Source organism: Periplaneta americana, chromosome 3 (assembly GCF_040183065.1).
Source record: "Periplaneta americana isolate PAMFEO1 chromosome 3, P.americana_PAMFEO1_priV1, whole genome shotgun sequence".
Taxonomy (NCBI): Eukaryota; Metazoa; Arthropoda; class Insecta; order Blattodea; family Blattidae; genus Periplaneta; species Periplaneta americana.
The window spans coordinates 52,007,602-52,025,311 of record NC_091119.1 but is presented as its reverse complement, the minus strand read 5'-3'; the positions used below and the strand labels follow the sequence as shown (position 1 = coordinate 52,025,311).

Here is a 17,710-nt window from a genome sequence, read left to right as displayed (position 1 = left end):
CTGAAAGACTTTCTGGGTGGTACGCGTTTTGGAAGTGATGAAGAGTTGAAGACAGTGAACACCTGGCTTAATGAACTGGCGGCAGAGGAGTATAACACGGAAATTCTAAAGCTAGTGAACAGATAGACAAATGTTTAAATGTAGGTGGTGATTATGTAGAGAAGTAAAGGAAGCTTCAGTTATGTAACAGACTTTGTTTTTTCAAATAAATATATTTTTTTTAATTATTACAACAAAACAGTCGTTATTTCCTGGATCCCCCTCGTACAAGCAGTTGCAGTGATCCTGTTGTAACAAAAAAAAAACACGTAAAGTTATTAATGGATATGGTATGGAGATAATGTGTTACATGCACAGTTTTTGAAAGAATCACACAGAAAAGAGTGCAAACGAAGCTGTGTTAGAAAGAGTGGGTGAAGAAAGAATGATGCTGAAACTGATCAGGAAGAGGAAAAGAAATTGGCTGGGTCACTAGGTGAGAAGAAACTGCCTACTGAAGGATGCACTGGAAGGAATGGTGAACAGGAGAAGAGTTCGGGGCAGAAGAAGATGTCAGATGATAGACGACATTAAGATATGTGGATCATATGTGGAGACTAAGAAGAATGCTGGGTTTGCAGTGAAAGACCTGCCCTTGGGTCATAATTTTTTCAAGAACCAGATTTGACTGCTGAGATATATTGTTTTGTGTGTGTACAGTTTCGACAATTTTCAAGGAAATCAAGAATTCTGTGCAAAGTAGAAATATGCCATTCTTCAGGTCTGGGAAGGTTCATTATAAGCTTCAAAATGTAAGTGTTGGATGACTTTTGAAAAGAGATTTGTTGGTCTTCATGTATTTGTAGTTAGTGCTAGTTATTGATTTATCAAAATTTTGGAGGTCACATTGACGGTTATAGTGATTATGTTGAAGACAATGATCATTTGGGAGCGGATTTTTATATGCTAACAAATTTAAATATATTTATTTTTTATGTGCTAAAAAGTACAAAAATATTTGCTAAAAATAAAAAAAATATATATTTTTTTTTAATATGACAAAAATACCTTACTTAGCTTGGAAAAAAAAAAGTTACCATGTACTCACCAACCACACTTGAGTGCTAGTAGTTGGCCGAGAATTGCAGTGAACAACAAAGGTCATTTCCAAATTGTCCATCATTAATGCATGCCGATTGTCTCTGAACGACGACTTATACTGTAAAAACGATCTTTCCACATCACAGGACGTCAGACGTGCATATTTAAAAAGAGGAATGTCACAAACACAAACACCGTCAGTTTCACCTACAGGCACACCCTCCAGTACTTGAGCAAGTTTACACATTTTTTTTATAGCCACTGTTTTTCCCAAACACATTCTGAAATTTGTCCCTTACTACTTGTACTTCTGAACCTGGTAGTGAGTCTAGTTTAATTTCCATGGCATGCACCTCCCTATTTCAGACAACAGGTTTTTGGATGTTCGAGTTTTTTTTTATGGTGTCATACAAAAAGCTTAGATTTGCTAATAGGAAAGCGAAATCGTTTTTTAAATAACCATCTTTCAGTATATCTTGAAGGATATCGATTGACGAAGCCCGATAATAGGGAATGACAACAAGACATTGCCTTACTTGATGGACATGAGCGAGAGGGGAGAGATTTCTTTAAATTAAATAATGTTCATACCGAGCTCTTATCTGTTGTGTTTCACAAACAAAGCATGGAATGAAATCATCTTTAGCAACAAAAAACATTCCTAATTATGTGTTGCAAGATCTCTCCTTCTTGTCCATGTTAAATTATTCTCTAATAATACCATTGATATGCTGCCTAGCAGTTCTCAGAACTTGAGGCAATACTATTACAAAAATGGATTACGGATGCACCGCACAGTGCTTAGAAACACGAAGCAACCAAGAATTCTTAAAAAGATAGTATATCTGAGTGACGTAAATGATTTAGTTTTAAAATGTTTAAAAGTTCTTGTAAAAAATTATTTAAGTAAAAAACCTCCAAGATTTGTGTGTTTATAATAGATTTCCTGAAAATATGTATTTACATAAATTTTTTGTGAAAATATGTGTTTTTATGTGAAATAAAATTCGAGTTTTAAACTTAAAACTTCATGTTCGGAATTTTTAGCTTTGTTAATTGTGTTTTATCACACGCAAAAATAATATTTAATTACATAGAAATCCGCTCCTTAATGATCATACATTAAATATTTCCCTGTAGACCGAATTTAGTTGGATAGAGATTGGCTACTTATTATCAAGGTAAAGACTGAAATAAGACTTAACCCATCAGCAAGGATGCTTGTAGTTGTATTTCAGATGTTAATATGTGAGAAATCGTCACTCACTGTCTTATGTACGTAAAGCACACTCCTAGTATTGACTGCCATGCGTCATTGAATAACCTGTTCAATGAATATAGAAGCATTGCTATCACTCAGAATTTGGCTTGGAAATTCGTGCTGTGATCAGCTCTAATGTTACTGAGAATTGAACCAAATCTAATACGAAATGCTCTAGATAGTGACAAACTGTTGAATTTTCACAGGCTCTAATTGACTGCAGCTGGGGCTATGGTAACAATGGTTGTGATGGAGGTGAAGATTTCCGCTCTTATGAATGGATGATGAAGCATGGTGGCATCCCACTGGAAGACGAATATGGAGGCTATTTGGGCCAGGTATTTTAAATGTTCCTTTGTGTTAGTGCAGTTGCCATTATTCTCATCCACCCGTTCCATTTTATCTTCTTATTCACTTTCACCTCTTCCTCCTAGCATTTAAAATGCCCATATTTTCATATTATAATGACCCTCAATATAAGGAGTTGGGGCTTAAATTGAATAGGTTTATAAGGATATAATGAAGTCTCGATTTTGGTTGAATTTTGTTCCACAAAACTGTTGACTGCTATGAAAATGACAATAATGAAATAGTTTACTTGTACACCATGTTATAGTAACAATTCGTTCCAAAAATAAGACCTAACCTAACCATATATAAATCTTACTTTTAGGTTATCCATGTTGAATCTTTTGTACACTACTTTTAACACTAGAATATAAATAATAATTGATTAAATGGCGATCTTACTCGTGTTAATTATGTAAGCATGTGTGGCTTACAGCTGTTTCGGTGCTACTTGACACCATCCTTAGAGCCTACTCAGAGTAGGCAGACTGGTATCATCTTCAGAGTAGGCTCTGAGGATGGTGTCAAGTAGCACCGAAACTAGTGGCGGCTAATTGATTGAGGCAAGTGAGGCCCGGTCTCAGTCACTTGGCTTAACTGAAATCAAATTTTGTGTTTTTATATAATATAGCCTATTAGTTATTTGAATGAAGCATATATCGCTGTAGAAGCATTTGAAAACTTTGTGATGTATATAGACCTGTTTTGCAGTAAAATATGTTCCCGAGGCCAGGATCGCTCGTGCCTGGTCTGGCTTGTGATGTATATAGACCTGTTTTGCAGTAAAATGTGTTCCTGAGGCCAGGATCGCTCGTGCTGGGTCTGGCTTATGATGTATTTTTTTATTTTAGTAGGTTATTTTACGACGCTTTATGAACGTCTAGGTTATTTAGCATCTGAATGAGATGAAAGTGATTATGCCAGTGAAATGAGTCCGGTTTCCAACACCGAAAGTTACTCAGCATTTGCTGAGGGAAAACCCCGGAAAAAACCTCAACCAGGTAACTTGCCCCGACCGGGAATCGAACCCGGGCCACCTGGTTTCGCGGCTAGATGCGCTAACCATTACTCCACAGGTGTGGACCTTATGATGTATATAGACCTGTTTTGCAGTAAAATTTGTTCCTGAGGCCAGGATCACTCGTGCCAGGTCTTACTTATGCATTTCCAGTCTTTTCGCAGGCTTTGAGTTTGCGCTTAAAACATTGTAGCTGAGGCACAATTTGTCAGGCCTCATGGCCTGGTCAGGTTTCACTTCTCCCATCCATGAGCCGGCCTCAAGGGTAGAGTGGGGTGGGAATAGCAACGGTGACTTGTCTTCCTAAATAGGCCATAAATAACAAAATTCCAGCTGTTTGGCAGGCAGAGTTCCACTCTATTCTCTCCCCTTATGTCTTGGTTTATGACTTAAGCGAGGGTGTTCTACTATTGTACTTCGTAGTACAGTAGTGATTCTGGGCCAATGTTGTTATATATTTCGGGAAAATATAAACAGACACAAATTAGAGAAATAATGCTGGTGCAGTTAATTCATCGTTAGAGTGTCCTTTTTCGAGAAGAAATAATACTGAAAGAAAAGAAGTTTTAAATAAAGAGAGAGTCTACCGAGATACTTACGACATCGCTGACAATTTTTCTGACAGATAATGTTAAAACGCGAGTTTCTATTGCATCCTGATATGGGCAACATAAATTGTTAAGTGGTAATGTGGTGCAAAATAAACTTCTCTTGGCCTTGTTTGTTGCTGTCAAAGGAAAAAAATAAAAAGAAAAGAAAGGAAGGGGAATTTCAACACATAAAGTGGGTTGCTTCATCACACGAAACAATCACTGAAACTCACAGCATAACAGCTTATTTGGTGAGTGAAATTATTTTTCATTAATAGTAATAATAATAGATTAATAATAATAATAATACAGTAATAATGATATTAATAATGTAATAACAATAATAATTAATATCATAAACAAACATTGCCTATCGGAGGCACTTAAACTAGTTGCATCTGGCCTCACCGAAGATTTCGATCACCGGCCGCTACTGACCAAAACAGCTGTAAGCCACACATGCTTACATAATTAACACGAGTAAGATCGCCATTTAATCACTTATTTTAGATTATACTTAAAAAAATGTATGGTATTATAAAAAATATATCTTGTGTCAAAAACAAGTCCATTACGTTTCTTATAAGATTTCAGTAGAAAAATGTATTAAATGCTGTAAAATCCAATACACACCAAATCATGTGTTTCGATGGTAAATGCTTCATTTTCACCATAATGTCACCAGTCTCTATTACTTTAATTGTTTCAGTTACTGATATATTATCAAGGATTCTGTATTGATGGTTATATCTACAATTTGTTCACCTGCCCAAAATCACTAATAATGTTTAATACTGATAACTTCTAAACAAATAACACTTCTGTATCTCTTTACTGTTTTCAGACTCATATCATTTTCTAAGAGCTATTTCCGTAAAATAAACTTATCATTACAATGCAGACAGTGAACGAACTTCACCCATGGCCAGTGGTTTAGTTGAAAAAATATTTAATTTCAACAGTACCTATATCAGTTGATACTGCATCAGTCTTCAAGATGTTAATAACTCAGTTCTTTAATCCGTGTGGCCAGCATTATTCTGGATTCCCGAAAATGGTATATAAAATATCATCACTGTGTCTTCAAAATCCGCTATATGTTCTTAAAAAAAATTGCATGAGAAAGAAAAAAGCATTGTCAATTTTAATTCTCTTAATTTTCAAAGCTAATTTCGGTATATTTTTCAATCATTACAAGAAAAATACTGAAATTATACTGAAAGTAGCTTTGAAAATCAAGGGAATTAAAAGTGAGAGTGCTTTTTTCTCTCTCCTGTAAAATCTTTTAAAAAACACACAGCGGATTTTGGAGGCACAATGACAATATGAAATAAAATAAAATAATATGAATGTAACATTCCTGGAACTCTACTCCATTTAGCTCCTACTCAACTAAAGCATTGCTCATGACTGTGATTGAACTTTTCGGTAATTAATTGTGAAGACTGTGAATCCCCAAAGTCAGGCCTGGTCACGTGACTCACATTACAAAACAAACATTAGGGCATTTAATTGGATGCTAGAATTCGTGCAAATGTTACTCATCTACAAGAAATGTACTAGTATGTGATATGGCAAAATTGATGATTAATATGAGAATTGCGATAATAATCGAATTGATATTGATATTTATTTGTGAGCCAACTTTACAATACATAGTTATGGTGGACCTTTACTAATAATCGAATTTGATGGTACTAGAGACTAAATGGTAGTTAGCAGGGCCGCCGAGAAGAGGGGGCAAAGGGGCCAAGTGCATATGGCCCTGTGAGCAGTAAGGGCCTGTCAGATTAAGTGAGTCTGATTACTTTTTATTATCACGAATAATTATTCGAAGATACATACGGGTACTATAAAATTTTGTAAGAACATTTGTTACATGAATCTGACATATTAACTCAACAATAGTAGACTTAATACAAATTACCACTTCATTATGTAAATGTTTAACTTTTATATAATAGAATATCGGTTTCCCATGTTAACAATCATTGACACGACACTTGAGGACTCTGGGATTTGCCTGAAATATGTTCCCGTAGCTTGTACCGAACACGTTCAATTGGTTTGTCCTCTTAACTACCAACCCCTGCTGGCCCACTGCAATATGCTAGTGGACTCTCCCAAATCCAAGCCGGAGGATTGCATTTCCTTTTCAGTAGGGCCTACATAGTATGTTTCGTGACGAAACTTTCGTCTTTTTGTTGTCGTTTATCTAGTAAATTCTGTTCATTAGTGTCACCACTGGATAATGGACAAATAGAAGCATAAGTCGGGAGCTGAGAAGCGCAAGGAGAGACAGAAAAATTGGAAGATACTAAGAAAAGGAGTAGAACTTTATTTGAAGTTGAGCAACCTTGGAAAACTAAAAGTAGCAGACAAATTGTGTCACTGAATGTGTTGTTCGAAAACAAGAGGCTTTCCAAAAACAGTATTGCAGTATTTTCAAACCTCAAGAATGGAGAATGTGTTCCCAGAGACTGGCTAATGTGAAGTGAAACAAATCAGAGAAAATAGTGCATTGAATGATTTGTTTCACTCCACACTAGCCAGTCTCTGAGAACACATTCTTCATTCTTGAGTTTTGAAAATAATACTGCAAATGCTTTTGTTCCGTCACTTAGAAAGTTATTAGGCAGGTTGGGGGTACTTTTTCGAACGACACATTCAATAACACTTACAATTTGTTTGCCACTTTTTAGTTTTCCAAGGTCGCATGTTACCTGCCATGACTCAGAGTTAGGAACTGGTGTATGTAAATTTGTTTCACTTGCACATAGTAACACATCATTTTTACTATTGTTTGCTTGTTCTGAACAATACTACTGTTATCAGAATTTTTTTCTAGACAGCCACAACCTCAGTATTCAATTCTGAGTATGAACTGTCTTCATTTTTGACAACCTGAACAGACGAGCTTGAGATTGGTTCAGTTTTTGCACCTTCACTAGCAACGCTCAATTTCACACCAACTTCAAACAAAATGCAGGAAATAAAAATGTATTCAGAGTAACGATGTGCCAAGAAAGACCGATAACCTTGGCCTCCTTAGTCTGGAGAGCGTGGTAGGTCTTTAAATTTTGATGATATAATTGATGATTTTGCATCAATGAAGTCAAGGAGAGTTGTTTGTTGATTTTGGCCTGCAAGTCAGAAATTACAGCTGTTTAAGAATAGTGTTTTATGAAAACGGAATGAAAAGACGAAAGTTTCCTCACAAAACATACTATATAGGCTCTGCTGAAAAAGAAGCGTGATGAATATAATATATTGTGCTAATGTGAAGTTTTGCTAAAAGTTTTCAATGTAACAAAAGTATATATTTTTAGATTCGTATCTGGGTATGGGGTTATTTTTTATTTATTTTGCAAATAATTATTATGGTCAGAATAATTGGTAACTTGTCATCTTTTAACTTTTTTTCAATGGAACCTGAGCACAATATTGCACAGGGGCCCATAAATCCTGTCGGCGGCCCTGGTAGTTAGTAGAAATGACGATAGTTGAAGACAGTAATGATTAAATCTTCACTGTATTCTGATTGTTTTGAAGTCGTTCATTTTTTCTAGTGTTTGTATATTACTGTTTCATCTAGTTTCTAGGTACTAGGAATTCCACAACATACACATGCGAGTTCTGTTACACCATTATTAGAAAAGAAACATCCTCACATCGTTCATGAAGTCACTATTATTCCAAACATTATCATTTGTGTTACAGGATGGCTATTGTCATGTCGAAAATGTAACTCTCACAGCAAAGATCACTGGCTATGTGAACGTCACATCTGGAGACATTGATGCTTTGAAGGTAGCACTAGCCAAGCATGGTCCCATCTCTGTTGCAATTGATGCTTCTCACAAGACCTTCTCCTTCTATTCGAATGGCATCTACTATGATCCTGAGTGTGGTAAGTTCTGCAGCATTATAATCCTTCTCTTGTCTTTAAGAAGTAACAACAACGCATGTGAATGAACAGACCCGAAAACAAAATTCTGGTGGCCCAAATTTTGTTTCTGGATCTGTACATTCTTGTATCTTATATATCGAAATACTGTATGATTGGTTGATCAGTATCTAATGTTAAGCAGTTGACGATGATGTCATTCAGTCTCACACTGCAATATTTAGTAGGAATATATTATCCGTATATATGTGAATAATCCACACACACATAAAAAAAAAGTACCATTGAAAATCAGGATGCACGAAATATACTGGGCAATGTTAATGACCTACTGGCCAGAAGCTGTGGATTACAGTCACGCAACAAGAAGAGGATGTGAGAAGCATAGTTTCAAAATGTATTAAGTCCACCAGTGAACAAATTTAATTTTATATATTTTCTTACTTGATCTTTCATGTTGTGAAGTTTGATTATTTCAAGTTGTCGTATTTGTAAAACATAAAAACAAGTGCTTAAAAATGTTTGTGTGTAGTGTAATGAAAACTTGTCTGGTTTACAAGTAATTCACTTTTTCGTATTCCTGCAAAAAAAATTGTTTCTTGGACATATAGGATTTGAAATGATGCTCCTCATATGATATGGGCTAAAGTTCTATCCATGACTGACACAAGAATAAAGTATGCTTTCAACAAACGAATAATAATTTTTAACAGAACCCAAACTTTCCAGAAATCGAAACAAAGTTTTGTGTTTGTGAATGATAAGAAACAGTTTGGCATTGCTGTTATGAGTGAAATGTGCATTTTAAAATTCTTGTTAGTAGCAAGGAGAGTTAGGATTCGGGACAAGCAGAGGTGGTTTTGAAGATTTTTAACACTAGAACTGCCATAGTGGTCATTTTGACTATTTCAAATTTTGGAAGCATACTGAAACGACATATATCATATATGGTTGTGCTTTTGTGACATTTCCTAAAATTTCTCCTAGCTCATCTAACAAGCAAACATTCTGATGGAGGCAGATAAAAAAGTTAAATTTTTTTCCTCCACCATGTTAATAATGTCAAAAGAAGTGCTTATACAAATTTTGGCTACTCAACCACAATTGAGGGCTGTAAAAAATAACTTCGCCAGGGGCCGTTAACAGAAAAAAAAGCACAATTTCATTGGACAAATTTATTGAAACAGACACAGCAATTGTTGAGCTATTTTTCAACATATTTTCCATCGGAATTGAGACATTTCTCATCATGGGATCGACAGAGACAGGTGCAGAAGCAGTCAAACGCTGGTTCCGATTTGAGGTGGCTGACTTCTACGACACAAAAATTGATCCCATGGTATGACAAATGGCTCAATTTCTGTGGGGGATATGTTGACAAATAGCGCAACAATTGCTGTATCTGTTTCAGTAAATATTTCCATGCAATTATGCTTTTTCTGTAAATGGCCCCAGGGGAAATCACTTTCTGGACTGCCTCGTAATTGTGGTCGAGTGGCCAAAATTTGTATAAGCACTTCTTTTGACATTATTAACATAGTGGAAGAAAAAAATTTAACTTTTTTATCTGCCCCCGTGAGAATGTTTGCTTGTAAGATATATATAAATCCCACAAGGGTAGCTGCCCTTCAGTAAGGGTTGCCAAAAGACACAGCATACTAAACAAATAAAATAAAAATAAACATTTGCGTTATCACTATTTACGATTTTTATTTTCAAATGGAAGCTACCCTTGGGAAAGTACTTTTATTCAACAATTATTAGTAATCAAAGAGAATATAAGGAAATTTAGGTGTGCAAGTGATTACATAAAATCTGAACAGAATATTTCATTACGTCTATAGCAATAATTTTCAAAAAATTCATTGTCGTTATTAGTTAGGAAGTTATTGATGATAACACCTATGACCTTCGCAATAGTCATGTAGACCATTACAATATTTAATATTGTATGTAATATTACATTACATGTTTGCTCTTCAGTTTTAAAATTCAGTTCATGATCACGTGTAGAATTTCAATATACGATTTAAATACAACAATTGAATTTCTTTAAATTCTAATGAATTGGGCGACTGTTATTCTTAGTATTTTGTTATGGTTTGTTTGAGAAAAATGCTCTGAGAGGTAAACATGTCTAATCAAACACTACAGGAACGTCAATGGCCACTACAGGAAATTTCAGAACAACCAGCATGGGAATGTCAGCGACCAGTCACAAATAAAGGTGTGGCAAGACTTTTGAAAGATATTTCAGAGGCTCTGTCAGATGTGGAAAATGCTGAAAATATTGGGGACATAATTAGTGATACTGCAGATGAAGATTACCATGTTAGTAATTGGTTGGAAAGTAGTAGTTCATACATCCGTGGAAACCTAAATGTAATTCAACAAGTTTATTGTTAAAATAATAATAATAGTAATATGATGATAATAATTATTACCGTTATATCTGAGACTAAGGTCTGATCAGCATCTATATTTTCGAAACAGAGGAGATCCTGAACCCAGCAATGACTGGAGTCAGAGATCATGCACCACCCAAGCACAGCATCTACAGAATCTCTATCGGCACTACCTCATCGAAGAGGGAACTGAAAAGTTAACACACTTCCAGAGCCAGTTACTAAATTATTGAAGAGAGCATCATAGAGTGAACTGTAACAGATTTCAGTGTTACCACTCCAGGTAGAGTTGCTCTACATAACATTTTGAAAGAAAATACGAAACTTACATCATACTCAGTGTGGTGTTTCTTATGGCAGTGCAACCTATTTTTCGATAAATCAGTCAGTGTTGAAGTGTATAAAAATGCACAGAAACTTGAGGTGTGAAGGGTTGTTGTAGACAATTCCTGGAGTGTAATTTTAGAAGAATTAGATGCCTTCATTGCTTTAGTGTTATGCACATGGTTGTCTAGGAACCTGACATGTTGAACCTAATGAACTATGGTCTAAAAAATGGAGGCCATCATTCTTCAGTAAAGCAGCAAGTATAAGTAAATTCCGAGAAATTGTAAGATTTTTGCTATGACATAAAAAGCATAAAGTCAGAATGCTTGAAGTTAGATAAATTTGTACTAAATTCAAGTATCAGTAATGGTCATTGAAAACTGCCAGTTAATCTATATACCAGCTGCAAATATTACTGTAGACTAGCAGGTTTTTTCCTAGCAAAGCATGGTTTGGGAAAAGGAACTCCTAGGATCTTAAGCCTGAGGCCAGTTAAGGCTACGTAGTCACAAAGGCTATGTGATGCTGATTCATCATCCGAAGAACATTTCCTACATTGAGGATTAGATACAATCCTCAATAAGTGGAGATGCTCATTTAAATGACAATGTCCTGTTAGAATTTCGGCCACTGCCCTGATAGTCATACAAATGGTTGTATGTTTGCGTAGAAAACAATTCAATTGTTATTTAAATTAAATGTCATTAAAATGCCAGTATATTATTGTGGCAACCAGTAGCGGCCTGCAGTTACAAAGTTTGGCAGTTCTGCATGAAAAATAGTGTATTTAGCAAACACATGCTGTTTATTGCATCTAAATTAGATAACGCATGTAATTACAGTCCCTTCTCGAAGTTGACTGTGCATCCGAAATTGTACTCCAACCATCCGTGCACTACACCTCTCCCACCTGGTACAACTAGTCACGTAGTGGAGATGTGCCCACATGCTTTTCTAGTTTTTTAAGTTAAATTAACTAAATCCTTCACTCCGGTGTTTGTCCATGTACTTTCTCCTCTAAACAGAATACATGGGTGGGGGGAGGGGGGAAGCATTTTCATGAGCGCAGCAAAAAACCAATCGTTTCCATTACACATATCGGTATTAAAATGACTAGTAGGCTACATGATTTCCTCGACTTTTTCCAGAAATTTTAATATTTAAATTTTGTGTAGGACATCCTAATTTCTTAAGTTAACATGCAATTTCTCTTTTAATTTCGAAAAGGGTTGGTCGATTAGGTTTTCATTTCATTTATTTTTAATATAAAATATTTCCTTAGACACACTGACTAATCACATCACACCATCCACACTACTTAACACACTGGAACCGTAATGATATACAGTAGTCCAGAAGCCTATGTGTTCTAACAGGTCATAAAGAGATGAGGGTGTTGGCGGTTCTTTTGTATATTCGGAGAGAGCTGCTTCGGTTGCAGCTCTAATGCAGTCTTATGGAACGGTGAAGAAAACCAGTTTTCTGCTGCCGACTACCCTACATTGAGCTTCAGGAACTGCCGATCACAGATCTGAAAAGTACACTACAGATAAAATTCTCGAGCAGTTCAAGGCTCCTACAGACAGTAAAATCTCAAATCGAAGGAGAATGAATTGGAAAAATAAATGAAACAATGAACTAGATTACATAAAAGCACGTTTTATATTCATTTTGGTTCACAAAAATTGAAGAAGATCTAAATAATATATGGTAAATGAACTGTGGTGGTGGTAAACATTTATCATGCCAGCCAACTATAATTTTGTCGTTCTCTGTGGTTGCCATTGGTTCAAACCTGGCTGAGCGAGATGGATTTTAAAACACAATAAAATCCTTAGCATGGCTTGCTTTGTGAGGAGAAGTAAAGCTGGGAGTCCTATTTGTAGATTTATGGCACATAAAAGATCTTGTTTCTGGTCAGTCATTTTTCTCATGTGTTATATGTGCCATTGAGATGTGCTTTTTCTAGCTTTTGGCACTAGTAGGTGATATGATCAACACCCACGCTGCAGCTACATTACAGCCACAAGAAAGACCCAGTTCTCCATTTTATACGAGGCTGGAGATCCCACAACCATTCTCAAAGTTACAGTGAAATGAAATGAAATACGGGGTTTGTTTGAAAAGTTCATAGCTTGCCGCAAAAATTTAACTAGAATTATTCTGAAACATTTTATCTCAACATAATCTCCCCTGAGAGTCACACACTTGGTCTACCAGTGCTGCTATACCCTCCTTGTACGCAGATTTCTTGAGGTCTGCAAACAAGCCTTCTGCTGTTTGCGATAATCTCTTCATTCAACGAAAGTTTCTTCCCAGCCAAGTGACTTTTGAGCTTTCGCAAAAGAAACAAGTCTGAGGGTGCGAGATTTGGTGAGTAGGGGGGAGGGGAGGTGTGCAACAATTCGAACCATAGTTTGTGTAGTTCAGCAACTACAATTGTAGACATATGAACAGGTGCATTATGGTGATGAAACAACACTTTCTTCTTGGCCATACTCGGCCTATTCTCGCAAAATTCTCCTTCAGTTGCTGCAGGAGATTTGAATAATATTCTTCGGTTGTTCTCCTCTTTGCTAGATAGACAATCATTATTATTCAGAACACGGATGCCATGGCTTTCCCAGCCGATTGAACAGTTTTTGCTTTCTTGGAAGTGGAGAATCACTGTGCTTTCATTGTTTCGACTGCTGTTTTGTCTCGGTATGTAATATGTAGTAGTAAATTCAGATTATCATCAGTGGTCACAAACCACCTCAAAAAATTGAGCGTATTTTTCTTTAAATGAGTCAGATAATCCCTCGAAATTTGACATTGGACGTGCTTTTGCTCCAGTGTTAACCAAACGTGGAACCAACTTTACAAAGACAATGGACATGCCCAACACATTGTGGCACACCTCTTCAGTTGAGATATGGATAACCTCGCCAATTTCCCGTACTTTCAGTCAATGGTCATTCAATACCATATCATGGATTTTTTCTACGAGTTTTTCACTTTTTGCTATTATTGGACGTCCACTGCGGGGGTCGTCTTCCACACTCTCTCGGCCATGTTTAAGTAGTGCTGCCCATTTTTCAACAGTCGAAAACTCTGGAGCAAATTCCTCCAGTGTAGCATCCATTTCTGCTTTAATTTCTGTTGGACTCATTCTATTTTTTACGAAATATTTAATGCCAGTACAAAGCTCGATATGTTCCTTTTTTGCCAATCTGTTCGGCACACTAACTTCAAAATTAAACTACACAAAATGTAGTCAACAGAAAATTATGATTTTTTATGCTTGAACTAATGTAAAATGGCTGCTGATAAGGGCATTGTTGACACGTTATCAAAGTCATGTGTCAGGCCACGAACTTTTCAAATGAATCTCGTATATTGCCTCAGTCTGGACTTGAATCTGTTTTCTCTCGGTCAATGCCATTGACAAAAGCAGAGAAGTAAATGGCCATGGGCATAGCTCAGATCCCACTTGGCTTGATTGGGGGTTTTCCGAGTTTTACCCCAACTATAGGCTAAGGTGAATATCGATTAATTCTGTGGTGAATCCTTGGACTCATCTCTCCAAATACCTTACTGCCCTCACATAAGCCCGCCATCGGTCCCTATCCTGTGCAAGATTAATCCAGTGTCTATCATCATATCCTACCTTCCTCAAATCCATTTTAATATTATCTTCCCATCTACGTCTCAGCCTTCCCAAAGGTCTTTTTCCCTCCAGCCTCCCAACTAACACTCTATATACATTTTTGGATTCGTCCATATGTGCTACATGCCTTGCCCATCTCAAGCATCTGGATTTAATGTTCCTAATTATGTCAGGTGAAGAATACAAAGCGTGCAGTTCTGCGTTGTGTAACTATCTCCATTCTCCTCTAACTTCATCCCTCTTAGCCCCAAATATTTTCCTTAGAACCTTATTCTCAAACACCCTTAATCTCTGTTCCTCTCTCAAAGTGAGAGTCCAAGTTTCACATACAGAACAAGCAGTAATATAACTGATTTATAAATTCTAACTTTCAGATTTTTTGACAGCAGACTAGATGACAAAAGCTTCTCAACCGAATAATAACAGGCATTTCCCATATTTATTCTGCATTTAATTTCCTCCCGAGTGTCATTTATATTTGTTATTGCTGCTCCAAGATATTTGAATTTTCCAAAGGATAAATCTTCAATTTTTATATTTCCATTTTGTACAATATTCTGGTCACGAGACATAATCATATACTTTGTCCTTTCGGGATTTACTTCAAAACCTATCGCTTTACTTGCTTAAAAAATTTCCGTATTTTCCCTAATCATTTGTGGATTTTCTCCTAACATATTCAGGTCGTCCACATAGACAAGAAGCTAATGTAACCCGTTCAATTCCAAACCTTCTGTGTTACCCTGAACTTTCCTAATGGCATATTCTAGAGCAAAGTTAAAAAGCAAAGGTGATGATGCATCTCCTTGCTTTAGCCCACAGTGAATTGGAAAAGCATCAGATAGAAACTGTCCTGTACAGACTCTCCAAATACCATCTCTAATATTACAAATTCCATTGACAATAAGTCTTTAGTCTTCAGTGCGTTCAGAATAGAGGAGGAAGAAGTATTAAAATTTCACGTAAATTGGTATGCTAAAACAAACAAACTTTACTCTAGGAGATATGGAGGGCAGACTTGGGACATAATGAAGGGAGAGAAACATATGGTACTTCTCAGTATATCTGAAGTTTTAAGATTTGAGTTCAGTATTTATGAAGTTGAATACAGATCTTTTTTAAACCTGTAAAGTGAAAGTAAAATATGTGAATATTTTCAGGAAACAAGCTAGATCAGTTGGACCACGCAGTTCTGCTGGTTGGTTATGGCACCATAAATGGAAACCCTTATTGGTTGGTCAAAAATTCCTGGTCTAATTATTGGGGCAACGATGGCTACATCCTTATGTCACCTAAGGATAACAACTGTGGTGTTGCAACTGACCCTACCTACGTAACAATGTAGAGGAAGACATGACTTGGCGGCATATGTGATAATTTGTTGCCTCAACACTTGGGGCTGCTTACGGGAGGTACATTTTACTACGTTTAATTTAAGAGCTGCATCAGGAGAGTATAGTATATTAAGACTATATACAGCTTGTCAAGTTCCTTCTTTTAATATTATAACATTATGCAGGGTTCTGAGGAATGAATTATAATCAAATCGAATGAAATGTCTGATCAGATCATGAAGATTGAATGATTCCGCAAATGTTTTGTAGAGAATTGTCTTGAGGGTTTTCTTAAATATTACTGTATTGTCATGTTCTTGATGCATCAATAGGGCTAAGCATAAATTTGAACTTTGACTTCACTGCCATTCTGGCTACCAACTATTTCAGTTCTAGTTGTTTCAAATTAACTTCTTGACAGAGAAACAATCTTCAAGTTTCAACCTTCATACTGAATATGTGATTCAGATATATTTTTTAGTTCACATTTTTGTAAAGTACATTCAACTTGTGAATGATCTATAAAAGTATGTATTGACATAACAATGACTCTAGTTATAGCAGTCTTGAGTTGAAAGTTGAAAAACATTCTAAACCATTTCCCGTAAACACGTTAGGTCTGAGAAAGACTGATTCTAGCCAATGTGAGAACTGTATGAACTTTGCAATTCTCTCTGGTTTCGATCTGTGATCCTGTTCTCTTGTCATTGAACTGAAAGTGTGATAACTATTTTTAAGACGAGAAGCATGTATGTTAGAGCTCTCTCATTTGGATTAATTATCAACTTAATTTTCAGGGATTGACTGTATATTTGAACTTTTGATTAATTTTTAAATGTATATTAATATAGTTGGTGTCCAAGCAATGTACCTGTGCTGCTTTTCCTATTCAGGGTTTTTCTTTCATTAAGAAAATTGCCCCTTACCTCAGATACAGAGATTGGACACCATTGGGTGAAACAGATACAGAATGAGACTGTAGACTGAAAAAAAGACTTTGATGGAGTTGAAATAAAACTAGTTTGTTTCAATGTGCAATAAGTAGTTTGAAAAATAATTTCTAATTCCTATCCTTGACATTGTCTTAATGCATTTGTGAATGAAACTTCAGCAACAAAGCTATTTGTCTATTGCACCTACTGTATCCTAAAGGAGGACTTAAACTTGAAAGTTGGATTCTGGTATCCTCTTCCTCTCTCCTTCATCCCCCCCCCCCCCAAAATTATACGAAGTACTGTCATGGTGCAAAAAATCAGTGTCGAGATTTTCACGGAAATATACATTTTCAGTATCTCTAATACTGAGAAAATGATTTTCAGCCTGTTATCTATTTTCATAACTATAGGACAGAATATTAAAGATTTTACTAATTTGTCCTACAGAATAACATCTGTAATATTGACAATTAATATTTGAGGAGAAAAATCTTCAATATTCTCATAGCTAGCAGTGCATATTTCTGTACAGATTACTGTGCACTTAACTAAGGGAATCCCGGCCAAATAAGTCACTCAGCGGAGTGCGCCCCTTGTATAATGGCAGTTGACCTGGACATAAAAATGTCAACATATATGCCTAACTTGGAGTCAGGCCACAAAGGGAAACATTGTAGGAGGAGAGTTCGATCTGGTGCTGTGGATTGAATTCGGCGTAGCTCAGTGGTCAGAGCGCTTGGTACGTAGAACCAAGGACCCGGGTTCGATCCCCGGCGCCGGAGCGAATTTTTCTCCTCAAATATTAATTATAGAACAGAAGTTTAAAATTGTTAATACTTTAATAACAGTCTGTTGC

The 17,710-nt window shown here is 36.2% G+C and overlaps 1 protein-coding gene across 1 annotated transcript in view; it reads left to right on the top strand.

Moving 5' to 3' along the window:
• Window positions 1–16,330, top strand: part of CtsK1 (C1 family peptidase 26-29-p) — a 55,606-nt gene extending 39,276 nt beyond the window's left edge. The window contains exons 9-11 of the mRNA XM_069820505.1: window positions 2,548–2,679; window positions 8,018–8,207; window positions 15,746–16,330. Coding sequence (XP_069676606.1) covers window positions 2,548–2,679; window positions 8,018–8,207; window positions 15,746–15,930 — 507 coding nt within the window. The 3' untranslated portion in view covers window positions 15,931–16,330. The remainder of the gene's footprint in view (window positions 1–2,547; window positions 2,680–8,017; window positions 8,208–15,745) is intronic.
• The last annotated feature ends 1,380 nt before the right edge of the window (window positions 16,331–17,710 follow it).